This window comes from Vulpes vulpes, chromosome 3 (genome assembly GCF_048418805.1).
Source record: "Vulpes vulpes isolate BD-2025 chromosome 3, VulVul3, whole genome shotgun sequence".
NCBI lineage: Eukaryota > Metazoa > Chordata > Mammalia > Carnivora > Canidae > Vulpes > Vulpes vulpes.
The window spans coordinates 114,082,889-114,109,395 of record NC_132782.1 but is presented as its reverse complement, the minus strand read 5'-3'; the positions used below and the strand labels follow the sequence as shown (position 1 = coordinate 114,109,395).

Genomic DNA, 26,507 nt, shown 5'->3' with positions numbered 1-26,507 from the left:
CTGTCAAGTGCCCCCCTCATTGCCTGTCACCCAGTCACCCCCACCCCCTGCCCTCCTCCCCCTCCACCACCCCTAGTTCGTTTCCCAGAGTTAAGAGTCTTCATGTTCTGTCTCCCTTTCTGATATTTTTTACCCATTTCTTCTCCCTTCCCTTCTATTCCCTTTCACTATTATGTGCCCCAAATGAATGAGAACATATAATGTTTGTCCTTCTCCGATTGACTTACTGCACTCAGCATAATACCCTCCAGTTCCATCCACGTTGAAGCGAATGGTGGGTATTTGTCATTTCTAATGGCTGAGTAATATTCCATTGTATACATAAACCACATCTTCTTTATCCATTCATCTTTCGATGGACACCGAGGCTCCTTCCACAGTTTGGCTATTGTGGACATTGCTGCTAGAAACATCAGGGTGCAGGTGTCCCGGCGTTTCATTGCATCTGAATCTTTGGGGTAAATCCCGAACAGTGCAATTGCTGGGTCGTAGGGCAGGTCTATTTCTAACTCTTTGAGGAACCTCCACAGTTTTCCAGAGTGGCTGCACCAGGTCACATTCCCATCAACAGTATAAGAGGTTCCCCCCAGGAACCCCAAACTTTTCATCACTAATCTGTCAGGAAAACCATAAAAAACCTTTCTCTGCATCTTCTCCAGCATTTGTGGTTTCCTGCCTTGTTAATTTTCCCTGACTCTCGTTTCTTAAGGGAGGAGCCTCTCCTCTGCCGTGCAGGTGCGTGAGGCCCTGGCTCTGGCAGGTCCCAGCGGCGTTGCTGTGGTTTCCAATGGAACCCTTTGGCTCGTGGTCTGTTTAGAGATCTGTTCCTCCCAAGTGCTGGAGTTTGTGAACGTACTTCGGGTTTTGGTCTTTAAAATTCATAATGACTTGTTGCCTGGCCTCCACTAGGCTATGCTGGAAAAGGCCACGCAGATGGGTTGTGGGCAGTGTGCCCTGTGTCCTTGGTGACGCACCGTCTAGGCCATCTAGCTCTTAGGGAGAATTAAAACCTCCGATTACTAGGGCGTCTGGGTGGCTCAGTCGGTTAAGCCTCTGACTTGGTTTTGGCTCAGGTCATGATCTCAGGGTCGTGGGATCAAGCCCCGCATCTGGCTTCACACTCCAGGGACAGTGCTTAAGGCTCTCTCCCTCTGTCACACACACCCCGCCCCCCATTTTTCTCAAATCATTTTTTTAAAATATTTTATTTATTTATCCCTGAGAGGGGGGGAAGAGAGAGAGGCAGAGACACAGGCAGAGACACAGGCAGAGGGAGAAGCAGGCTCCACGCAGGGAGCCCGACGTGGGACCCGATCCCGGGTCTCCAGGATCAGGCCCTGGGCTGAAGGTCGTGCTAAACCGCTGAGCCACCTGGGCTGCCCTTCTCAAATCTTTTTAATTAAAAAAACTCTCCTTGCTATATCACGTATTTTCTTTTCAGCTTGTCGATTATGCTGTTACTTAGGGAAGAGCATAGAGCAGTGCTGCTCTGCCCCAGTGCCTGCCAGCCGCCCCTGCCCATTCCCGCAGGTGGGGTCACTCATTGCTTCAACAGAAGCCTGTTGACAAGTCAGGTTCTAGCTAAAGGCCTCTCCGGGAGCTGGGGAAGGAAGAGAAAAGAGACGGGGTCCTCCCCCACCACCACACGCCGGTCACAGTGGGACCCCAGATCCGCCAGTCCCCCACCTCTGCTCTGTTACGGGCTCATGCTTCACACAGAGCCCTGGGAGCGTCCGGGGGCCCTGCACCCACTCGGAACCCGCATCCGTAGAAGTAGGTGGGCCAGACCTTTTATGGTTTTCCTGACAGATTAGTGATGAAAAGTTTGGGGTTCCTGGTGGGGAGATGCGTGTGGCATAACCTCACAATGTGCTCAATGCCCTGAACGGTGCACAGTCGTGAACCCCACCTCATAGTAAACAATTTTGAAGGTTCTGATTGGTAAAGTGCGGTCGCCACTGATATCCGAGCGATTTCACAGCTGGCGAGGAACGTGCCACACCGGGACTGGCAAGTGACCCAGGGCGCGTCCAAGAGCGGACCCCACCCAGGAGCACAGGTCCCAGAGCCCTAGGGACTTGGCGCAGGTCCAGCTCCGGGGGCAGCAGGGCCTGGGGCAGCGGTCAGGAGACGAGCCGCCAGCACCCAGGCCGTGTGCTCAGCCCTGGGGGGCAGGGGGCGTCCGTGGCAGGAAGACATGATGGAGGCCGAGCACATAAGTCCCCTCGTCTCCCTGCAGGGCTCCTCGCCGGCCGCCTGCGTGTGCCTCCACTCCACCTTCTTGCTCGGAAAGACGACACTCTCCACCAGGAGCTGAGAAGCAGGTGCCACAGCAAGAGGTCAGCGTGCAGGGGGCACCACGGACCCTTCTGAAGAAAGGGGCACCGGCTGGCTCAGTGGAGCGTGTGACGCATCCTGGGATTGTGGGCTTGAGCCCCGTGGAGGGGTGGAGATGCTTGAAGGTCTTTGAAAAGAGGAAGGGGTGCCCGGGTGGCTCAGTGGGTGCAGTGTCTGCCCTCGGCTCAGGGCGTGATCCCGGGGTCCTGGGATCGGGCCCCATGTCGGGCTCCCTGCCAAGCACCCCACCCCCCACCCCACTCATGTTCTCTCTCAAATCTTTAAAGGGAAAAAAGGAAGAAGAAAAGGCTGGAAAGAAAACTGCCTGCCCAAGTGGCTGAAGAATAAGCAGCAGCCGTGTAGGGGTTTCCTTCTTCGACCTTCCGAAGAAACACTCGGTTGCCGGTCGTCACTCACCCCAGGGTGCACCTGCGCGGGATCCGCCAGACTGGAGGCCACATGAGGACACCCAGGCCCATCTGTGGTGACCTCTGGCCTCACCTGTGTCCCGCATGCCTGTCCCCTCCTCCTGGCACCTCCCCGGAGCCCCGACATCCTGACCTTGCTGCCCCACGAGCTCCCCCAGCGCCCGGTGACCCCCGGGTGCATTTCCAGCCGGGAACGACCCTGACCTTCCTCTGCCTGCCACCCCCACCCTGGGGGGCTTCACAGGCAGCTTGGCCTCCACCTGCCCAGACCCCGCCCACGGGCCTTGTGTGTCTCCCGGGAACCCCGCACTCAGCTCACGCTGGGAGCCCTTTCATCTCTGGCCGCCCCGCGGGCACGCAGAGACCTGCTGGTAACAGCTGCTCCCCACCCCCCACACCTGTCTTCAGGTGGGTGCTGAGGTCCACCTGCAACCTGTCTGCTGCTGCCCACCCCCCCCAGCTCAGCCTCACCCCTGCCCCTGCCCCAGGGCCTTGGCACTTGCTTTTCTCTCCCAGAGATCTGCAAGATTCGCTCCTTTGAGCCGTCAGCTGCTGCTCACCTGCCCTCCATGGCCGGGCCTGCCCCGCCACGGCCCTGCTGCTGCCCAGCCGTGCCCTCCGCCAGGACAGAAGCCCCATGAGGGCAGGACGGCAGAGCAGCTCAGCCTTGGCCACAGCACTTGCAAGGTGCAGTCGAGGAGGCTGGGGACACGGGCCGCTGCCCCACCTGCCTCCCTGTACCACAGGAGCCTCAGGGGCAGAAGTCCCAGCATCAGGACCACAGAAGGTGGACACGGAGCTTGCCCAGGCTGCTCGCCCAGGCTGAGCAGATGCCAGGAAACAAAGCTGCCTGCGGTGACCCTGTTTGCGACAGCGTCAACGTACAGAGGATGGGGGTGGCCGATCCAGAGCACAGCCTCCAGGGACATAGTCCCGACCCCTGGTGCGGTGCGGGGGGCGGTCCATCCCTGGGTGCTCCCACGGTGTGGAGGATGCTGTCGCTCACGGAAGCCCCCTGAACTGGGGTCAATGTGGAGGCTGTGACCCAAGGGGGATGGTCACTTGCGTGGCCAGGGATCCCAGGGCTGACACAGGCTTGCCCGTGTCCATGTCAGGAGGGTGACATGCCGTGTTCCGGGGAGGGCGCGGCTCGGCACTCCAGGCCCCGACCTCGCCCTCTGGACCATCCAGCGAGTGGCGGCCGCGTCTGAGGCCAGGGCTGCCTCGGGGACCGTGTCCTACAACTATAGGGCCGTGCAGACACCGGAGCCGGTGTCAGTAGGGTTTTAGCAGCATGGAACGCACCGGCAACCCTGATGCCAGACAGGTGGTATGTTCAGAACTTGAAACTTGTCACAAGAAGCCCAGAAATGCGGTGTCATGTTATGCCAGGCCCAACCCCAGCCACAGATACTACGTGCATGTGAGGACATGGCCGAGACTCGCCCGAAGGACGAAGCTGGGCTGTGTCCCTTTCTGGAAATGAAGAATTATCCTAAAGCTGTGGTAACGGGCACCACGGACAGGCCTGCACCTTTGGGCACTTGTCCCCCACGGCTGGCGGTGCTCGCAAGCAGGAGGGACACATAGCGGGGCTCCCAGCAGGAACAAGTGGGTCACTACTACATGGACTTGCAGGAGGACAGCAGAGGGACAGGTGGACATGAAGCATGCAGTTGAGCACGTGAAGGATTCTTCAGCAAGACCCTGGAGCACCAAGCTGGCAACCGACTAGGAAATGACTGTACTTCCACACATACGGTGGCACAGAGCTGTACACTGAAGCATCTAGAAGGCTCCATGACACCCCTGAGGGAGCTCCGGTTCCATGGAGGGGGTCAACAGCCTTGGACAAGAATGACTGTGCTTCCCAGCCGCACAGCACCGAGGCCCACCCAGGACCTGGACACGCGACCTCGGCCACCTGAGGATATCTAGGCAGGAGGGCAGTGGCGGGCACCTCCGCTAGAGAAGTGCTAACTGGGAGCCATCCGCGTCTGCAGAGCCTCCTCAGGTCAGAGCCCATTGGACAACGTCCAGAACAGAGGAAGACCTCCAGACTCAGAGATGAGCCGTTGGGAACACCTCTTCCTCCCACTTCCTGCCCCATCGTGCCCTGGGTCTGACCACAACCCTGAGGCTCGTCTGTTCCCCCTGGGTTCCCCCAGCCCAGGCCGGGCCTGCGGTTGCTAAGGAGATGGCCGCTTCCCGGGCCAGTACAGTGCAGATTTCTTCAAACACAAGCAGGGGGAGCAGAGCGGTGCAGGGACCGAGGCCAGGATCTCAGGAGCAAGGGCGTGGGGGCTGGACCTCAAGCAGCAGCAGCAAGGTGCCCGCAGTGGGGCGGTGGGCGGGTGAACAGCCCAGGACAGGCCAGGCTTCTCAGGGACGAAGGGGCCTCGGTGGGCCTTGAGCTCGGGGTCCCCGGACGCCCAGCCCCAAAGTCAGCATTGCCCTGGCCACCAGCGCAGGGGTGCGGTGTCAATGAGCCCTGCACTGTGCCAGCCCGGGCGGGGCCTGGCCCCATGTCAACACAGAAATCTTGTGAAGAGGATGACACAGGGCCCAGGAGAGGAGGAGAGGGGACGACACCGGCAGTCTCCGTGCAGTGCCGAGGGGACAAGGGGACTGTCCTGTGGCCCTGCTTTGGTAAGCATGGTCTTCCAGACCAGATGGCATGAGGGGGCATGGGGACAGGTCCCACTGAAGGCAGGAGAGAACACAAAGTTGTGAGCAGAGCATCCAGGATCCGCTTTCTCAACTTCTCTTATAAATATGCATTAGAACATCTGATAACACAAGCAAAGGGCTCTGAAATTAATTTAAAATTAAACCAAGACTGGATTTCTTGCACTGCCAGCAGGAAATGTACCTAAAACCCCTGAATACCCATATGTGCTTGAGGGCGGCGGAGGCCCCACAGCGCCTCAGTCCCGGGGCACCTTGAAGTGGTCCTTCTCTTTGCGGATGGCCCTCATGGTGGTCACAGGGTCCGTCTCACCCGCATGCTGCTGCACCGTCTTCTCCCTGTGGAAGCCGACCACCAGGCTGCAGGCTGCGCACCACGCAAACCTGCCTCCCCCCCGCCCCCCGCCCCGGGGCACTGGGGGAGAAAAGAGCCAGCAGAGGTTGGGACATTCTGAAAAGATGAAATGCTCCCACCAAGGGCCAGCCTGCGCGCTCCTGACTTTGGAGGGCCTGCTGGCCAAGTGGTCCTGCTGGCAGCCCCCTCAAGACTCCTGTGGGCCACACCTCGCCCACCTACGGATCTGGACTCCAGGGTCAGAAAGGACCCCACACAAGCACCCACGCCCCTGCCCCTGAGAGGGCACAAGCACCCACCCCCCTGCCCCTGAGAGGAGGTGCCTGCTTCCCAGGTTACAGACTACTTGATAAAGACTTCAGGGTAGCCTCCTCCAGCACCTGGGGTCTGCAGGGGCACAGACGCTGGCTGAGTGAGGGGGCCACAGAGGTGCAAACATCCCTGAATGCACACTCACCTCACTCTCATGAATGGGTTGTAGGTGAACTCCTCTGCGATGGTGGATGGCACGGTGGGCTCCCCGATACTGTACTTCTCCTACACAGGACAGAGGTCACTTCAACATGGATATTGCTAAAGGTAGCATTTCCCACCACCTTCTTTTTTTTTAAATTTTTTTAAATTATTATTTATTTATGATAGTCACAGAGAGAGAGAGAGAGAGAGAGAGAGAGAGGCAGAGACACAGGCAGAGGGAGAAGCAGGCTCCATGCACCGGGAGCCCGATGTGGGATTCGATCCCGGGTCTCCAGGATCGCGCCCTGGGCCAAAGGCAGGCGCCTAACCGCTGCGCCACCCAGGGATCCCTTCCCACCACCTTCTAATCTCCGAACGTCACCTCAGAAGGCAAAGTGAACAGCATCAGGTCAGCGTGAGGACAGGCTCCTTCCTGCTGCGGAGACCCAAGTGTCCTGGCCACCGCCAACAAACTGTCCCTCTTCCCCTCGCTGTCTTGGATATAGAGGGGGACACAAAAACTTCACTAATTTGAAGTTTGTATTTTATGTTCTAGAATACCAGCAAAAATGCAGAAAACACAGGAAAGAAGGAAACACCCACAGCCCTACCCCCAAGATGCAGAGCTCACTGCTTGGCAGAGCAAGGTAGCAAGTGCCCACACTGGGATGACCACCCTTCTACAAGGTGGTGAGCTCTCACCACCAGGCATTTGGCCAGGGCTTCCCCTTCACGGGCTCCTGAGGACAAAGCCACAGGAAGAGCCCAGGCAGGCAGCCTGTCCCCCAGGCAGGATGGCCTCCGATCTACACTGACCAGGGCAAATGGAGAGAAGAGGCAAACTGTGCCATCAGCCAACTGTTCACTTCTACAGAAAATCCTATGGGAAGGCCAGGGTTAACAGCCGGGGTCTTCACTCTCCCCACAGCCCCTGCCCTTCTACGGTTGGGTGAACCCCGAGGGCCACAGCATCAGAGGCCGGACAGCCACTGTCAACACCCACCCCCAGGCTTCCCGACCATGCAGGGTCCTCAGACCTGAGGGTCCCGAAGTCACCCCCAACTGTGAGCAGTGGCATCAAGAAGCAAGCTCTCAACTGCTGGCAGTGTGCCAAGTAAGGGTCTGGCAGGAGGTCAAGATGGAAGTTTATTGCTAATTTCTGATCTTCCCCTTCCACTGAAAACAAGCTTAGAGTGTTTTAGAATATTCCCCAGGCTTTCTCCAGTATTCACTCCTAAGAATTCCTTCTCCATCTCCTATGAGGGAAGTAAATAAGATAACTCTAGAAGGATAATCTAAAACCCGTGCTGATTGGGATGCCTGGGGGGCTCAGTGGTTGAGTGTCTGCCTTCGGCTCAGGTCATGACCCCGGGGTTCTGGGATCGAGTCCCACATCGGGCTCCCTGCATGGAGCCTGCTTCTCCCTCTGCCTCTGTCTCTGCCTGTGTGTCTCTCATGAATAAATACAATCGTAAAAATTAATGAGTGTTAACCTGTAACAGTTTTTCCAACAGAAGCAGGATGTAGACACTTAAGACTTGTGTATAAGGATGCTTGCCACAGCATAGCTCCTAAGAGCAAACAAGCTGGAAACTCCAAGCATCCTCCCTAATGGGGTAGATAAAATGGCTTCTGGGTGACATGCACACAGTGCCATAGATTACTTATTAAAAAGAATGACAAATGGATGGATAGTGATAAAGTAGATTAAAATGTTCATATTCAAAAGCTAGTGCTGGGGGCAGCCCCGGTGGCGCAGTGGTTTAGCGCCGCCTGCAGCCCAGGGCGTGATCCTGGAGACCCTGGATCAAGTCCCACGTCAGGCTCTCTGCATGGTGCCTGCTTCTCCCTCTGCCTGTGTCTCTGCCTCTCACTATGTGTGTCTCTATGAATAAAAAAAAAAAAAAAAAAAAAAAAAAAAAACCTGGTGTTGGGCACAGGAATGTTCACTATGTGATTCCTTCAACTTTTCTATATATGTAAGAATTCTTTAAAAAATGCTGAAAAAACTAAAAAAATGTTTCCACATAATTGAATATAACCCCACATGTCTAAGGAATCCCAAGGAATATATTTTAAATTATTTCAAACTGAAGATAATAAACATATAGCATTTAGAAATTTGCAGAATGTTCCTAAAGCAGGCCTTGAGGTTTAGTTCTTAGCATTAATTGCTTATATTAGAAAAAAAGAAAGGTCTAAAATCAATGACTTCAGGTTCTGTATTAAGAACCGGTGGCGGGGGGCGGGGGGGGGGGGGGGCTCAGTTGGTGAAGTATCTGCCTGCAGCTCAGATCATGATCCTCAGGTCCTGGGATCGAGTCCTACATTGGGCTCCCTGTTCAATGGGGAGCCCTGCTTCTCCCTCTCCCTCTGCCTGCCGCTCTCCCTGCTTGTGCTCACTCGCTCTGTCAAATAAATAAAATCTTTTTTAAAAAATCTATAAAAGGAAGAACAAAGTAAGTAGAAGGAAGGAATTTAAAAAGCACTGGAACCAGGACAATGGAAAAACCAGAAACATTAAGGCAAAAACTGTTCTTTGAAAAGATTAGCAAACGATGAAGAACGATGAAGAATAGGAACACAAATCACCAACATCAGAAATTAAAGAGGTGACATCACTATAGATCCAACAGATGGGGGTGGGCGGGTGCGACCATATTGCATTAAACATAAAAGCTAAATTATGAAACTTCCAAAAGGAAACAAAGAAAAACCTCAACCTTGGAAAAAGCAAATATTTCTTAGATAAGAGGCAAGAAGGCTGAACCATAAAAAGATTAACATGCTGGACTTTATCAAAATTAAAAATGCTTACTTTTCAAAAAACACCATTGAGAAAATAAAAGGCAAACCACGGAATGGGAGAAACCATCTGATAAAACACCTATAACCAGAATAATTTACCAAAAAAAAAAAAATCCTCTTATCAAAAATAAGACAATCAAACTCTTTTAATGGCCAAAAGATTTGAACAAACACAAAATGGCCAATCAGCACATAAAAAGATGTTCAACATGATTAGACACTAGAAAAATGCAAATTAAAGCCACAATGTAACTCCACTACATACCCATTAAAGTGACTAAAATCAAAAAGAATGGCAATGCCAAGTGTTGGTGCAGATAGAGAATAACTAGAAGCCTGATCCGAATTTAAAATTTGCTGATCTGAATGTAAAATAACACAAATACTTAGGAAACCACTTGGCGGTTTCTTTACAAGTCAAACATACACCTGATACTGCCCAGCCATTTCATTCCTAGATATTTACTCAAGAGAAACTAAAAGGTAGGTCACACAAAGACGTGTACAAATGTGGTAGCAGCTTTATTCACAGTAGCCAATGACTGGAAACATAAATGTCTAACTACGAGTGATTGGATAAACAAAACGTGGCCCAGATTCAGCATGAATGATTCTCAAAAATCCTTCTGAGTGAAAATAAGAATACGTATTGTATGCTCCATTAACATGAATTTTTTTCTTAAGATTTTATCTGAGAGAGCATGAGCGAGTGAGCACAAGCAAGGGAGCAGCACGCAGAGGGAGAGGGAGAAGCAGGCTCCACACTGAGCAGGGAGCCTGACGTGAGGCTCGATCCCAGGACCCTGAGATCACGACCCGAGCTGAAGGCAGACACTTCACTGACTGAGCCACCCAGGTGCCCTATATCGAATTCTAAAAAATGCAAACTAAGGGGCAGCCCGGGTGGCTCAGCGGTTTAGTGCCACCTTCAGCCCAGGGTGTGAGATCAAGTCCCACTTTGGGCTCCCTGCGTGGAGCCTGCTTCTCCCTCTGCCTGTGTCTCTCTCATGAATAACAAAATAAAATCTTAATGAGGCATGCAGAAACCTCTGGGGGTGATGGGGATGTTTTGTATCTCAATTGTAATAGTCATTTTATCGGGTGTGTGTGTGTGTGTGTGTGTGTGCGCGCGCGCGCGCGCGTACGTGCGCACGTGCTGTCAAAGTTCACTCATTCACTTTAAACTAATGTGGTTTATTACATGTGAACTAAACCACAGCAAAGCTGATCCTAAAGAGGGAATCCCTGGGTGGCTCAGTGGTTGAGCACCTGCCTTTAGCTCAGGGCGAGATCCTGGAGTCCCAGGATCGAGCCCCTCACTGGGCTCCCTGCACGGAGCCTGCTTCTCCCTCTGCCTGCTTCTCTCTCTGCCTCTCTCTGTGTCTCTCGTGAATAAATAAATAAAACCTAAAAAAAATGCCTAATCTTAAACAGTATGGGGCACCCAGGTGGCTCAGTCAGCAAAGCATCGGCCTTCCATCCTGGTCATGAACCCAAGGTCCTGGGATCGAGTCCTCCATTGGGTCCCCTGCTCAGTGGTGAAGTGGGGAGCTTGGTTCTCCCTCTCCCTCTGCTCCTCCCCCCGCTCATGCTTGAACTCTCTCTCTCAAAGAAATAAATTTTTTAAAAAATAAAAAGGAGGGATCCCTGGCTGGCGCAGCAGTTTAGCGCCTGCCTTTGGCCCAGGGCACGATCCTGGAGACCCAGGATCGAATCCCACGTCGGGCTCCCGGTGCATGGAGCCTGCTTCTCCTCTGCCTGTGTCTCTGCCTCTCTCTCTCTGTGTACCTATCATAAATAAATAAAAATTAAAAAAAATAAAAAAATAAAAATGAATTTGAAAACTTTAGCAAAATGGACAAATTCTTTGAAAGACAATAGTTGCTAACAAAATTGACTCAAGAAGACATAAAAATCTAATAGCCGGGCAGCCCCAGTGGTGCAGCGGTTTAGCGCCGCCTGCAGCCCAGGGTGTGATCCTGGAGACCGGGGATAGAGTCCCATGTCGGGCTCCCTGCATGGGGCCTGCTTCTCCCTCTGCCTGTGTCTCTGCCTCTCTCTCTCTCTGTCTCTCATGAATGAATAAATAAAATCTTAAAAAAAAAAATCTAATAGCCCTACATAAAATAAAGACATTACCTTTGTAACAACAAAAAAAGACCTTTCCACGAAAAGCACTCAATGTCCAGGTGGCTTCAGTGGTGAATTCTAACATTAAAGGAAGAAATAATATCCTAGACAAATTGTTTTGTCTAGGAACATAGGAGTAAACACTTTCCGTTCATTTTATGAGGCCAGCATTACCCTGATACTAAGACCAAAAACATTACAAGAAGATAAAACGACAGACCAGTATCTCTTATGAACCACGACAGAAGGAGAGACCACAGCAACGTAACACGGCATGACTAAGGCTTGGGCAGAAAGCAAGGTTGGTTTATCTGAATCCAACTGAGGTACTCCACCATATTAACAGTAAAAGAGGAAAAAAACATAATTACATAAAAGATGAAGAAAACAATCAGTTCATAAAATTCAATACCCACTTATGATTAAACTCTCAGAAAACCAGGAATATAAGTGAACTCTGTCAACTTAAGAAGATTTACAAAAAACCCACAGCTACTATGAAGTATCATAGTTAAATGGTTAAAGACTGAATGCTTTCCCCCTAAGATTGGGAACGAGGCACAGATGTGCAGTCCCACTACTTGTATTTAACTTTGTCCTAGAGATCTTAGCCAGTGCAACTGGGCACAACAAGTAAATAAAAAGCACACGTGTTTTTAAAAGAAGAAAAAAAAATGTCTCTATTAGTTGATGATGTGATTGTGTGCTAAGGAATCTATGAAAAAGATGCTAGAATAAGGGCACTGAACAAGGTCACAATGATACAAGATCAAAATACAGAAATCACTTGTGGGCAGCCTGGGGGCCTCAGCGGTTTAGCGCCGGCTGCGGCCCAGCGTGTGATCCTGGGGTCCCGGGATCGAGTCCCACGCCGGGCTCCCTGTGTGGGGCCTGCTTCTCCCTCTGCCTGTGTCTCTGCCTCCCTCTCTCTCTGCGTTTCTCATGAGTAAATAAATAAAATCTTTTTTTTTTAAATCACTTGTATTTCTAAAGACTTCAGCAAATAGTCATTTCCAATAAAATCCAAAAACATGAACTTCTTAGGGCTACATTTAATACTATGTGCAATTTCTGGAACAACAAAAATTATAGAATATTGCTGAGAAAAACTAATGACCTCAGTAAGTGGAAAGCTACAGCATATTCACGGAAAGACTCAATATTGTTAAGACCTCAATTCTCTCCAAATCTTTTGTTACAATACAGTCCCAATCCAAAGCCAAGCTTACTTTTTTTTCTTTTTTTAAGATTTTATTTACCTACTCATGAGAAACGCAGAAAGAGAGAGAGAGAGAGAAAGAGGCAGAGACACAGGCAAAGGGAGAAGCAGGCTCCATGCAGGGAGCCTGACGTGGGACTCGATCCCGGGACTCCAGGATCACATCCTGGGCCAAAGGAAGGCGTTAAACTGCTGAGCCACCCAGGCTGCCCCAAGCTTACTTTTCTGGTAAAAATTAACAAGACAATCCTAAAATTTATATGGAAATGCAAAGCACTTAGAGGAGCCAAAACGAGCTTTAAGAAAGTCTATATATGGGACATATACAGCCTGATTCCCAGACTTACCAAAAGCCACAATAATCAAGACTGTCTGCTGTGGGCGGAGAAGTCCCACAGATTAGTGGGGCAGAGAGGAGAGTCCAGAAGTGACTCAGGCCTACGCTGCCCAATTTATCTAGTGAGGACGCCAAGGTAATCCAACGAGAAAAGGACAGTCTTTCCAACGAATGGGGCTGAGCAGCTGGAAGTGAATTTGCAAAAAAAAAAAAAAAAAAAAATTGTGCTCTACCCTTCCCTTAGACCACACATGGTCTGAGGCTCATTGACCTACAAATAAATTTGAACAAACATAAAAGCAAAAACAATAAACTTTCAGGACAAAACACAGGAGAGTCAACATTGCTCAGAAATAGAGCGTGAAGGAATCTGAGCAATGGAGCCAGGTGCGCCGTGTGTCTGAGGGCTGTTTACAGGACATGCTCCAGAATAGGGTGACCCACGGGAGTGGCAGGGAACATCCTGGGGCCACACGGCGGCACACGCTGTCAAAATTCATCAATCTGTGTACCGCTCGCTCAAAACAGGTTATGTTGTATTGAATAAAAATTATCCTCCATAAAGACTGGATTTTTTAAAGTAGGGAACTATGGGAAGCATTAGTCCAATGTGTATAGACTGCTGTGGACAGGGCACTAGGGCCAGGAAGTGAAAAAGAAGCCACAAAACGCAAGCTGCAAATATACAAGATAGGCCCTCTGAGCCGTGGAAAATACTCGTCCCCCGTGCACCGCAGGAGGAGAATGCCCATCAACTCATCAGGTGGCCTGAATTCTAACAAGTATTATCTTGCAAGCGCACCCCAAAACTGAGAAAGACGCTCGACAACAACAGGTGACGCATCGAACAACGAAACTCCAAGGCCGCTCATCACTGACTGAAGCCCCGAGGCCTCTGGGAGAGCGTCCTCCCGCCACCTCGCAGGGACCGCAGGGTCGAAGGCAGAGCCCATGCCCCGGCTTCCTGCCGCAGCACTCCAGTCCCCACTGAGGACGCCGCTGGGACAACCAGACCAGAGTCCTCGGTCGTCCCAGAAGTCAATGCCTTTCAGACCAGCAGCCTCACCGGTGGGTGCGGCTGCCCCGGCCACGGTGCTGAGGTGGAGCCCCCGGGCCCAGGGCGTGGGGACCCGCAGCTCCGGCCTCACCGGGGCCCCTGCCATGAGGGCGGCGTCCCAGGCCCAGCCCAGACCCACGGGGTCAGCGAGGATCACAACGGGGGGGGGGGGCTTCCTCGCCAGCTGGAGGTGGCCCGGTAGGAGCACCATGCGCCCGCATGGAGAAGAGGCCCCCACGGGCGGCGGCCCAGCCCCCGGGGAGCTGCGTCGTGGTCACTGACCCACAGATGCAGCCCGCGGCACGGCCCGCTCACCTTGGCCCAGGCCAGCTTCTCCTGAACGGCGGCGTTGCTGGGCTCCACATGCCGCGCAAACTTGAGGTTGTTGATGGTGTACTCGTGGCCACAGTACACTCTCTGCGGAAAACAGCACGCCGTGAGCTAGGGGTCGCAGGAAGCTGCCCCCAGACCCCCCGGCCCCCTCGGAGCCAGGCACGCAGGGCTCTGGGCTGGGATCCCTTGGCGAGGACACCGGGGCGGGGGGGGGGGACGCTCAGGACACCGACACTCCTTGTGTGCATGTTCCACGGCAGTAGCAGGTACGTCACGAGACCCATGCTCACGAGGCAGCGCGCCTGCCCCCCACCCAGCCGGGGGCTCTGCCTACTGTGTCTGGAGGGAGCCGGCCCAGGACCTCCAGCAGGGCTCTGTACATCTCGTCCGCAGTCCCTTCGTAGAACTTCCCGCAGCCGGCCACGAACAAGGTGTCGCCTGAGAAGCAGGACAGCCCGGGGCAGTGGGGGCACCGCCAGCAGGACAGGCCCCCGCAACCCAGCAGGGCAGAGGCCCCCAGCTCCTGGTGCCCAGCCCCAACCCGTCCCCCTCCAGCCTCGCCAGCAGCCCCCCAAACCCACACCTTACGGTCCCCCCACTCCTCCTCACGGCCCCACCTTGTCGGCCTTGGTGGCCCCGAAACCAGCCCTGTCCCTCCCGGCCCACCTACCATGTGTCCTCTTCCCTCAGTGGCCACGGCCAGCCTGGAGCACCCCCGGACCCCAGCAGGCACCCCCCACAGACCCCCTCCTGCCTCAGCCCCACAGGGGGGCGCCCCCTCCTCCTGAAGAGCTCCGTGGCCACCGGGGGCTCAGGCGCATTTGCCCTCTAGGCCCTAGTGGCAGCCCGGAGCCCGGACCACAGCCCAGGCCACAGGGCCACCACTGGGCCGTCCTGGCTGGAGCCGGGCCCCCTCAGGCACGGTGCCCACTGCCCCCCCGGGACAACAGGCACCTCGCGGGGATGCCACTGGGCCGCGCCCCGAACGAGCCCTCCAGGGAGGCAAGTGTGGAGGATCCTGAGATGCCAGAGGCCGCAAAGCGCGCAGGCGAGGTGGTCAGGGTCCGGGGAGCAGCCCTCGGACACCCCAGCTGCCCTGCGCTCAGCCCTCAGCGAGCGGGCAGCAGCCCCGGAGCCTCCCGACACCACACAACTCCTACAGATGCTGCGCCCGCCAGCCCGTTCACGGAGGACCCCACAGAGGACCCCGGGGCGGGCTTCCAGAGCCTGAATCAGCTCCCACGTCTACGCAGCCCCAAGGGACCCGCCTCACTCCAGGCCCAGCCGCCTTCCCCCCAGCAGATGGGCAGACTGACGGGGGTGTTTGCCGCCCCGCGATGACACAGGTGCCCACGGCCACTCAGGGGACCTTGGCACTCGCCGTGCGGGGGCGGGGTGCTGGAGGCCGGTTCTCCCAGAGCGAGCCTGGGGTCCCCGGGGTCCCCCGTCCCAAACTCAGAGTCGGCTCAGAGCGGCCACCTGCTGCTCCTACACCAGGGACACCGAAATCCATAGTATCCACGACGAGCTTGGGAGCAGGGTGCCGTGGGACTTTGAGCGGCTGTGGAGACCTCCGGGGCCCCATGCACGCCCTCACTGTGGAGCTGCTCCGGGGCCCCTCACGCTGGTCCCCTCACGCTGGTGCCCTCATGCTGGGTGCCTCAAACTGGGCGCTTCACACGGGTTCCCTCACGCTGGTTCCCTCATGCTGGGCGCCTCACACTCGGCCCCTCACACTGGGCACCTCACGCTGGTTCCCTCATGCTCAGTCCCTCACACTAGTTCCCTCACACTCAGCCCCTCACGCTGGTTCCCTCACTCTCGGCCCCTCACGCTGGTTCCTTCACACTCAGGCCCCTCATGCTGGTGCCCTCATGCTGGTGCCCTCATGCTCGGCCCCTCACGCTGGCGCCCTCACGCTCAGCCCCTCACACTGGCACCCTCATGCTCGGCCCCTCATGCTGGTGTCCTCACTCTCGGCCCCCCACACTGGTGCCCTCACGCTGGTTCCCTCACGCTGGGCACCTCATGCTCAGCCCCACTCTGGCTCCCTCACACTCCGCCCCTCACCCTGGTGCCCTCACTCTCGGCCCCCCACGCTGGTGCCCTCACGCTGGTGCCCTCACGCTCGGCCGCTCACGCTGGTTCCCTCACGCTTGGCCCCTCATGCTCGGCCCTCCACGCTGGTGCCCTCACGCTGGTTCCCTTACGCTGGGCACCTCATGCTCAGCCCCTCACGCTGGTTCCCTCACACTCGGCCCCTCACGCTGGTGCCCTCACACTTGGCCCCTCACACTCGGCCCCTCACGCTGGTGCCCTCACTCTCGGCCCCCCACGCTGGTGCCCTCACACTGGTTCCCTCATACTGGGTGCCTCATGCTGGTTCTGTCATGCTCAGCCCCTCACACTGGTTCCCTCACTCTTGGCTCCTCACGCTAGGGCCCTCATGCTGGGCCCCCCACACTGGGCACCTCACGCTGGACGCCTCATGCTGGTTCCCTCACCCTCAGCCCCTCATGTTGGGCACCTCATGCTCAGCCCCTCACGCTGGTGCCCTCACTCTCAGCCCCCCACACTGGTGCCCTCACGCTGGTGCCCTCACGCTGGTACCCTCATGCTCGGCCCCTGATGCTGGTGCCCTCACACTGGTTCCCTCATGCTGGGCGCCTCATGCTGGTTCCATCATGCTCCTCAGCCCCTCACACTGGTTCCCTCATTCTTGGCTCCTCATGCTGGGGCCCTCATGCTGGGCCCCCCACACTGGGCACCTCACGCTGGACGCCTCATGCTGGTTCCCTCACTCTTGGCCCCTCACGGCTGGTTCCCTCACTCTCAGCTGCTCACGCTGGGCCCCTCACACTGGTGCCCTCGTGCTCGGCCCCTGCATTTCCCAACCATCCCCCACTGCAGTTGCATCATCACAGGAACTTTAATTCTGCAAGACACAGAGCTTAGGGCCGCTCACACCCGCTGAGAGCACTTGGGAGGGTCCACGCGGCCAACAGGCCTGCTCTGGGCCACAGCGGCTGCTCAGCCGGCCCGGCCCGCAGGCTCCCCGGGCTGCAGCACAGTCTCCCTTTCTCTCAAGGGAGAAGGCTCTGGATTGCTGGCAAGGCCCATCCGCCGACAGTGCTCCTCACGCAGGCCAAGCTGGGTGGTGCTTGGGTACTCAGGCTGTTCCCGGGCTCTCCCCTGGGGGCGGGCGTCCTCCTCATGCAGCCCCGTACCCTAGGCCTGGCTGCAAACGCCCCAGGCATGCCATCCCCAAGTCAGGGTTGTCTTCACACGAACACCCCGCCCCCGCACACGCACCTGAACACTCACCTGTGAACACGGCAGGAGGCTCGGAGCTGTTGGGCTTGCTCACAAAGTAGCAGATGTGTCCAGAAGTGTGGCACGGGGTGGACAGGCACTTGACATTGAGAGACCCCACCTTAAACGAAGCACGCACTGGCATTTGCCCTCTCTGCGCCGGGGGCCACCCGAGGGCTCCCCGCGGGGGACCGCCGCTCCCGTGGCCCACCCGACACGCAACTGCCCCGCGGCGGGAGCCCCTGACACAGCCAAGCAGCCTGTCACTGCTGCTCCAGCGGCACAACAGTGCATCGTGCTGGAACCGCAGGCTGAGTCCCCGAGGGTGCCCCAGGGGCAAGGCCCACCCAAGCCTGCCATTCGCAGGCGGCGCAGAACCAAGTGGCCTATTCTACTTTCTTCCTCAGCATCAGGCAGGTCGTCACCAGGTGCCTGGCTTCTTAGAAAGGACACTCTCCTCCCTCGGTGTTTGGGCTTCTGCTTGGTTTTCCTTCCTGCCTCCCCTGCCCGCCCAAGAACGTTCAAGCCACAGAAAGATCGAAATAAAGTGGACATCAGTGTGACCCTCACGTGGGCCACCGAACGCTAACAGTCACCACGTCCGCCACGTGGACTCAGCACAGCACAGTGGGCTGCAGCGCGTGGACACGCCACCCCCGAGGTGCCTGCTGACTCCCGGGACATTCTTTCACTCGGCCTCACACCATCACCACATCCGAGACATGGAACGGTGATGTGCGTCCATCCCCTGCCCTGTCCACACTCCCGTTTCCCCAGTTGTCTCCGACCGTGCCTGACGGCTTCTCCCCACAGCCAAGCGCCCTCCGCAGGCTGATGTGCCTGTGATGACAGAGGGCACCAACCAGGCGGCCCTCCACCCTCCGGGGCCCTGGGCAAGGGGGGAATGCCAGGAGGGGCGCAACTGTCTCCACCGTGCCCCTCCCCTCTAGGGCCCGGAGGCCAGCCATGCTGGCATGCCTCCCATGGGTTCGTTGCTCACCTGCAGTGTGGACAGGTGCATGACCTTCTGAGTCAGGGCCCCGATCCGGTCATCACCCCCACACACCTTCAACCCAGGCTCCAGCTTGACCAGCTTCTCGTTCCCACCAGCGTGGTCCCTGGAAGTGAGAAAGGTGACCTGGGCCCCTGCTGGTGTCAGTGGGCCTGCCTACTCTTAAACCCTGACCACGACTCTCCTTTCCTGGTCACCTTCTTAGTAAAAATGCATCTCCAAACACAGGAAACTGGCTTGTCATTTGGCTCCACCGAAAAAGAACATTCTCAGACATGCCATTCCCAAGTGAAGCATTTCTGTGCCCTTGCCCTGTGGCTGCAGACATTTCTGAAGCAAAAGAACCAAATCACAAACACCAAAATAATCCCTAAGACCCCAGCTCCCAAGCTTTGGACATATAAGGGTCACCTGAGGATCTGTAATAAGCCCCAAGTCCGGTCCTTGCCCCACATCCTGACACAGCTGGCCAGGGGGCGGCCTGCAGAGCAGTTTTAAAGCCCCACCACCACCCATGACTCTCACAGGTGGGCCACCTTCGGACCCACTGCCAAGCTGATGGAAGCTGTCTTCTAAAATGGCAATGCCTGGGGCACCTGGGTGGTTCAGTCGGTTAAGCATCTGACTTCTGATTTCAACTCAGGTCATGATTTCAGAGTCATGACACTAAGCCCCACATCACGTTCCCCCGCTGGATGTGGAGCCTGCTTCAGATTCTCTCCCTCCCTTCCTAAATATAAGTTAGTAATAATAAAGTAAAATGGCAATGCCCCAACCAAAAGACTATCAAAACACTGTTGGAACTGACACACGAATTCAGTAAGGTTGCAGAATATAAAATCAATGTGCAGGAATCTGTTGCATTTTTATGTGCTAATAATGAAGCAGCAAGAAAGAAATTAAGAGGGCAGCCCCGGTGGCACAGCGGTTTAGCGCCGCCTTCAGCCCGGGGCGTGATCCTGGAGACCCTGGGTCGAGTCCCATGTCGGGCTCTCTGTACGATGCCTGCTTCTCCCTCTGCCTGTGTCTCTGCCTCTCTCTCTCTCTCTCTCTCTCTCTCTCTCTCTCTCTCTCTGTGAATAAATAAATAAAATCTTTAAAAAATTGGGATCCCTGGGTGGCGCAGCGGTTTGGCGCCTGCCTTTGGCCCAGGGCACGATCCTGGAGACCCAGGATCGAGTCCCGCGTCGGACTTCTGGTGCATGGAGCCTGCTTCTCCCTCTGCCTGTGTCTCTGACTCTCTCTCTCTCTCTCTCTGTGACTATCATAAATAAATAAAATAAATAAATAATAAATAAATAAATAAATAATAAAAAATATATAATAAAAAACCTCAAAGCAAAATTCAATTAAAAAAAAAAAAAAGAAAAGCGGAGCTGGAAGCATCACAATTCCAGACTTCAAGCTCTAGTACAAAGCTGTAGTCACCAAGACAGTATGCTACAAAAAGAGACACACAGATCAGTGGAACAGAACAGAGAACCCAGAAGTGAACCATCCAAAAATATCCAATGAGAAAAAGACTAGATCTTCAACAAACGGTGCTGGGAAAACTGGACAGCAACACATAAAAGAATGAAGCTGAACCACTTTCTTACACCTACACAAAAATAAATTCAAAATGGACGAAAGACCTAAGTGTGAGACCTGAAACCATAAAAATCCTAGAGGAGAGCACAGGCAGTAACGTCTCTAACATCAGCTATAGTAGCAACTGGACACATCTCCAGAGGAAGGGGAACAAAAGCAAAAGTAAACTACTGGGACTTCATCAAAATAAGAACTTCTGCACACTGAAGGAAACACTAAAAGGCAGCCTACAGAATGGGAAAAGATACATGCAAATTACATTCTGATGTAACTAGAGTTGGTATCCAAAATATATTAAAAACTTACATAGCTCAACACCCAGAAAATGAATAATCCAATTAAAAAGTGGGCAGAAGGCACGAACAGACATTTCTCCAAAGAAGGCCTCCAGACGGCCAACAGACTCATGAAAAGATGCTCATCATCCCTCATCATCAGGGGAATGCAAATCAACACTACAGTGTGATATCCTCTCGCACCTGTCAGAACAGCTAAAATCAGCAATACGAGAAACAACAGGTGTTGACGAGGAGGAGGAGGAAAAGGAACCCTTGTGCACTGTTGGTGGGGATGCAAACTGGTGCGGCCATTCTGGGGAACGGTATGGAGGCTCCTCAAAAAGTCAAAAAAGAAATTGCCTTATGACCCAGCAAATTGCATGGCTGAGTATTTACCCAAAGAATACAAGAACCCTAATTCAAAGGGATGTTTATAGCAGTGTTATCCACAACAGCCAAGTACGGGAGCAGCCCAAGTGTCCATCGACTAAGGATGAACAAAGATGTGGCCTATTTAGGTGTGTACGCACGCACACAGGAATGTTACTCAGCTATAAGAAAGAATGAAATCTTGCCATTTGCAATAACACGGATAGAGCTATTATTCCACATATGACTTTACTACTATGTGGAATTTAAGAAACAAACCAAAGGGTAAAAAATAAGAGAGAGAAACAAAGAAACAAACTTGAGCAGAAGCAGATGGTCACCAGGGGGGAGGGTGGGAGGAAGGGTTAAGTAGGTGATGGGGATTACGGAGCACACTTGTGATGAGCTCGGAGTGATGGAAAGAATTGCTGAATCGCTATACTGTACCCCTGAAACTAATAGAACACCGTGAATTGGATTTTAAAACTTTTTACAGGGACACTTGGGTGGCTCAGCAGTTGAGGGTCTGCCTTCGGCTCAGGGCGCAATCCTGGGGTCCTGAGATAGAGTCCAGCTTCGGGTTCCCTGCAGGAAGCCTGCTTCTCCACCTCTCTCTCTGTGTGTCTCATGAATAAATAAGTAAGCCTTAAAAAAAAAAAAAAAAAAAGCTTCCTGGGGATCCCTGGGTGGTTCAGCAGTTTAGCGCCTGCCTTCAGCCCAGGGTGTGATCCTGGAGACCCGGGACTTGATCCTGCATCAGGCTCCCTGCATGGAGCCTGCTTCTCCCTCTGCCTGTGTCTCTGCCTCCCTCTCTCTCTCTCTCTCTCTCATGAATAAATAAAATCTTAAAAAAAAAAAATTTAAAAAGCTTCCAATGTTTTTTTTTAAAAAAAAAAAAAACCTTTTTAAAAATAAAAACCCGTGTATCTTTAAATAAATAAGCACATACATATATTCATGCATACATAAATCGGCAATGCTTGATTGTGATCGGGGGCCAGGCCAGCCCATAGCGCACAGCCCTCACCCCAGAAAGGATTTACTCACTGGGAGCAGCCAGATCTGCCCTTCAGAAAGTCAGGAAAAGAATTCCAACCCCGGCCTTGTGGGGCTGGACATGCGCTCAGCAGATCAGCCTTCCCAGGACGGGGCCAGGGCTCCTGCTCCTCACTACACTCACCCACAGAGCCCTTTCAGGGGCCCAGACACACAAACACACACAGCAGGGCCCAGAGATAACAGGGTTGGCCCGGCCCTGCCCTCGCAGGCCTGCTCCACACAGGCCAGTACCAACGCCTCCACCCATTCCTGCGGCCCTCTGGGCATACCACCGCCTCCACAGGGAGAGACACTCCAACACCCTGGGGCTCAGACTGGGGTCAAATTTGGGGTTTTCTGTTCTAACATTAACGTATGAAAAACTCCAGAGCATCACACCTTGAGAAAAGTGACCTGAGGGTTGCTTATCAAGGTAGAGAGAAGCCAACCCTGAGGCTCGGTGGGAGGCACAGAGAAGGCCTCCAGAAAGCAAGCACAGCAGCCAAGGGCAAGACTGCCACCTGCCCCCACCCGCCACTCAGGAATTAACACCTGATGCCCCGGGGCTAAACCTCAGTGACATCAAGGAGAAGTGGCTACCATTGAACAAACTCTGGCCAATCCAAGGCCCCAGGACACCCCCAGGGCTTCCCCACAGGAGTCCCTGGCTGACCCTTTCTTATTTGGAAAAGAAAATTCAGAGCCAAATAAATATTTTTTTTTTCTAGCTATAAAGAGCCTCAAAAGTCTCAAAAACCCCACATGGGGGTCTTGGACAAGCAGCTCTAGCCCTAAAACCCAAACAGTGGTGTTTCTTTCATCCCTTACCTTCAAATTTCAAAAACTACAACCTCTCTAAATACAGATGCTGGCTTTTTAAAAACACTAATGTCTAGATGAGTTTCTTCCCTGACATCAAGGCCAGTCTCCCATCACACAAGCCCAGGAGCCTTCCAACATGCTGCTGGAGGCCCTCCCCATGGAGCCCACGGCCCGGGCCAAGGATGCAGGGCAGCAGCACAGGGGCTGGCACCCCCAAGTTGGCTCAGAATCCCTCTGGGGGCCAACACTCAGCCGCACAGAGAACACAGCTGGAGGGGCAAGGGCTTCCAAGACCCCGATCCCTAGGGCCTCCACCTGGAGGGAGGGCCCACGGAGCCTGCAAGTGCCTGACTCCCCCAGGGACGCCGGCCCCAGGCGCATGCGGCAGGTGCACGTGGCCCGAGCCATCGGGCCCAAGCACCCCGGCTGGTAAGCGCTTACCAGTGGTGGTGGGTGGTGAGCACTGTGGTCAGCCTCACGCCGTGCTTTTTCACCGCTTCTACAACCTGCAACCAAAGGTGAGGCAAGACACCGGCCGTGGTCACACTCCCAGCGCTAGCCGGACAGGCCACAGGGGAGCCCAACAGAGCCCGGGCTTCGCCAGGAGGGGCTGGGCCCTGTTCTGCCGCTGCCCACTTGCCTCTGCTCCAGGAGAGCAGGGGGAAGGAGGCCCTCTTCTCTCTTGACCCTGCTGGCAGCTCAGTGCCGGCCACGAACCCTGCAGCCGAGGTGACCCCTCCCCAGGGCAGGGCTGAGGGGCGCTCCTGCTTCCCAGCACCTGGACAGACAGAAGCCCGTTTCTCCCCTCGCCCAAGCCTCTGGTGGACTCCACCCCTCGCGGGCCTCCTGCCCCACGGCAGAGTCTGGGCGCTAGCGGTGTCCAACAACCAAGTGGACTGGTTTGTGCTGAGCTTCGGCCAAGCTACGAGGACACTGCGGCTGTCACCCTAGCCAGGGCTGGCCTGGGGCTGTGGCCCGACTCCCACCTTCTGGGGCTGCACCGGGTCCACCACGCCAGCCTCCTTGGTCTCATCATCGATGATCAGGTACATGTAGTTGTCGGTCAGCGCAGGCAGTAACTCAACCTTCATGGTGCCCTGTTCCACGGTCACGCTCTTCCACGAGTCGGCGTGATACAAGAGGGCTCCTGGCAGGGCTGGGCCTGAGGGCAAAGCGCAGCTCCGTCAGTGTCCCTGGGAGGCCGTCCCAGGCGAGGCTGACAGACAAGCCCTGCACCCAGGACAAGTGACCCGTGAGAGCAGCAACCTGGGAGGCTCACCAGGTTGGGTTTCCTAAGCTCCTTTGGTAAGAGGACAATATCCTCATTTTACCACATCTGTTAAGGAAAACACAGAAAATCCTTCACATGCATATTCACGGATATGGCTTCTTTCTTTCTGGAGAGTTCTAAGAGGGCTGTGATTCAAACCACTGTCAGGACTGACCAGTGCCAGAAAGACGGCAAAGAGAGGGACCCTGGGGACGAGTGCCGAGCAGGACTCTGGGCTAACAGAGCCCGAGTCATGTGCACTCTGACCTCTGCCCCTTCCTAGGCCTCCAGCCAGAGAAGGAAACAATATTCACTTTCAGAGGCGAGAACTCGAAGTTTGGATAATGCACAAACCCCACCGGGGGGGGGGGGGGGACATGGGAGAGATGGCCACCTGTTCCAGAATCAGTGGTGTAGGACACAGACTCACCACCCAGGTGAACCAAGGACCCTGCCAGGGTATGTCAAGAGTGAGCAAGAGCCAAAGCATCCTCCACCACGGAGTCGGGTGCCAAAATATTTTCAACAATGAAACTCCTATCCCATCTAAAAACTCACAGAGGCCCCAACAATACTTTAAGTCTTAATGTGAAAGGGTTAGCACCACAAAAGGTGACAGAAAACAGCCATGGAATTCTGGGGGAGGTGCCAGGATGGGGGCCTCTGGCCCAAGGCATCCAGAATGCAGGCAGGGCCAACTGCCTGACAGGCCACATCGCCCAGGGCCGCCTACTGCTGACTTCAGCCTTATCTGTGACAGTCAGAGAAGCTGTCTGAACTGCAGCTTCCAAGCATCCACGCAGATCTCCAATGCCCCTCCCCTGCATGGCCAGCTCGGCATCTTCCAGGCCCTCTCCTCGTGCACAGCAAAGCAAACACTTCTGTATGACCAGGGTCTGAGATACTCCGCCTCCCCGGAGCCCAGGGAGGACTGCGGGCCAGCGCATGGCGTGCATCCTGGGGGTTGGGGAGGGGAAGCAGGGCTACACAGGCCTGTGCTGTGAGTCTGGGACAGGGGCACAGCCCCAGCGATGGGAACGGGATGGTATGCTATGAAGGCTCTCCTGGGGAACCTGGGGAACTTAGTTATTTCTGCAGCCGCCCCAGCACCCTTGTTCCATTTCCAAAAATGATATGCCCGAGAAATGCTTCCAGGTCACTGTTTTGCAACTGCGACCTTTTGTGTAAGCAGAGTGCACCGAACAGCAGCCTATAGCCCGGCGCGTTCTGGGCACGTGCGTCCTGGGCCACGTTTTGTTTGCCTTCTAAACTGGGCCCATCCCTCTGCAGGGCACCGACGGCTGGGACCCGGCTCCCTTCTGAATGAGGCGGCCACAGTCTTGCCAATCCGCTACGGTCCCACTTACACTCTCCGCCTGACTCGGGAGGCAAACGTGTACCCCTGGCACTCGGAGGGGTGTCCCCGACTTAACAGCAACACCTGACCCACTCCCAAACCTTGAGGGCTTTCAGTGAGATGGCCAAGGGCAGCGCCGTCTCCCTGACCACCGCTATGTGGGTCGCCAGCATGCCGGCTCACCACCTCCCTAAGACGCGGGTCAACCTACTGCCCCTATTGCCACATCAGCCAGATAAGGGATCAGGAAATAGAGAAAAGGAGATTTCAAAATCAAGGTCAAAATATGCAAGAGGTGACCCCGCAGGAAGCTGAGGGCTGGAAGTGCAGCCCCGCCAGCGAGCCCACCGCGGCTTCAGCGCGGGGCCAGGGAGGCCCAGCCGCGGGGACCCGGCCTGCGAGCGCCGGGGCCGCAGGTGGAGACGGGGCGCAGTCCCGGGGCGCGCGGCTCCGCACCGGCACCGGGCGGCCAGCACCCCCCAGCTGGCCAGCGACCTTACCGTGCCTTCAGGCCCCGCAAAGTCGGACTCCAGGGCCGCAGGGCCTTTGCTCGACCCCACCCGGCGCGCCCGGACGCCGCCGAGGGTTACGAGCCTGTGGCGGCAGAAAACCGCGTCAGCTCGCGGCGGCCCGCAGAGCCTCCGGCCGCGCCCCGCGCCCGCTGCCGCCCCAACCGCCGCTCCCGGGCCCTGACGCCGGCGGCCCCTGCCCCGACGCCGGCGGCCCCTGCCCCGCGCCCGCGCCCCCGGCCCTGTCAGCCGCGACCCCGCCGCCCCGCCGGCGCCGGCCCACCTACCCGGGCCGCTGAGGGCGCAGGCGGCTCCCAGCGCGGCGAGGCTCCGGCGGCCCAGCAGCCCGCGGCCCAGCACCATGACCCGGGGCGGCTGGCGGCGGGGGCGGGGGCGGGGGGCGGGCGGCGGGCGGCGGGCGGGCCGCACACACCGGCGGCGCCCCGCGGCCAATCGGCGCCCGCCGCCCCGCCCTTCAGCCAATCGGAGCCCGCCTCGCGCCCCCGCCCCAGAAGCCGGCCAATGAGCGTCCGCGTCCAAACCCGTGCCCGCTGCCGGCCGGGCTGCCGCTGACCTGAGTGCGGGCCGGGGCTGGGGCGGGAGCCAGGGTGCCGCGTCAGGGCCTCAGCGCCTCTCCACAGGGGCCAGGCCGCTGTCCCGCCGCAGCCGCTGCGCACGGCTGCCAGGAGCGTAAGCGCCGCGACCGCCCAGCACCCGGGGGAGCGCAGAGCGAAACGGACGTCGCAGACGGGACGGCGCCCCGAGGTAGTTGGTTCTCTCCGGGGCGCCGTAGGCATCAGGT

The 26,507-nt window shown here is 55.8% G+C and overlaps 1 protein-coding gene and 1 long non-coding RNA gene across 5 annotated transcripts; one reads left to right on the top strand and one right to left on the bottom strand.

The window, feature by feature from the left end:
• The first annotated feature begins 798 nt into the window (after positions 1-798).
• On the top strand, positions 799-5,359 carry LOC140598331 (uncharacterized). Its single transcript, XR_012000672.1, has 3 exons — positions 799-2,339; positions 2,625-3,173; positions 3,282-5,359. It is a non-coding gene; the product is annotated as an uncharacterized lncRNA (long non-coding RNA).
• Positions 5,360-5,513: 154 nt separating this feature from the next.
• HAGH (hydroxyacylglutathione hydrolase) lies at positions 5,514-26,502 on the bottom strand. Of its 4 annotated transcripts, none has more exons than XM_025984866.2 (9): positions 26,280-26,502; positions 23,556-23,731; positions 23,011-23,075; positions 18,461-18,578; positions 17,473-17,581; positions 14,483-14,586; positions 14,131-14,232; positions 6,266-6,345; positions 5,514-5,792 (listed from the first exon to the last, which is right to left on the bottom strand). In XM_025984866.2, the coding sequence occupies exons 1-9, from the start codon at positions 26,500-26,502 to the stop codon at positions 5,693-5,695; spliced, it is 1,077 nt and encodes a 358-aa protein (XP_025840651.2). In that variant the 3' UTR covers positions 5,514-5,692. The 4 variants fall into 4 exon arrangements, with proteins under 4 accessions (XP_025840651.2, XP_072610201.1, XP_025840653.1 ...); XM_072754100.1 differs by lacking the exon at positions 26,280-26,502 and adding an exon at positions 25,993-26,147; XM_025984868.2 differs by lacking the exon at positions 26,280-26,502 and adding an exon at positions 25,697-25,839.
• Positions 26,503-26,507: the final 5 nt, after the last annotated feature.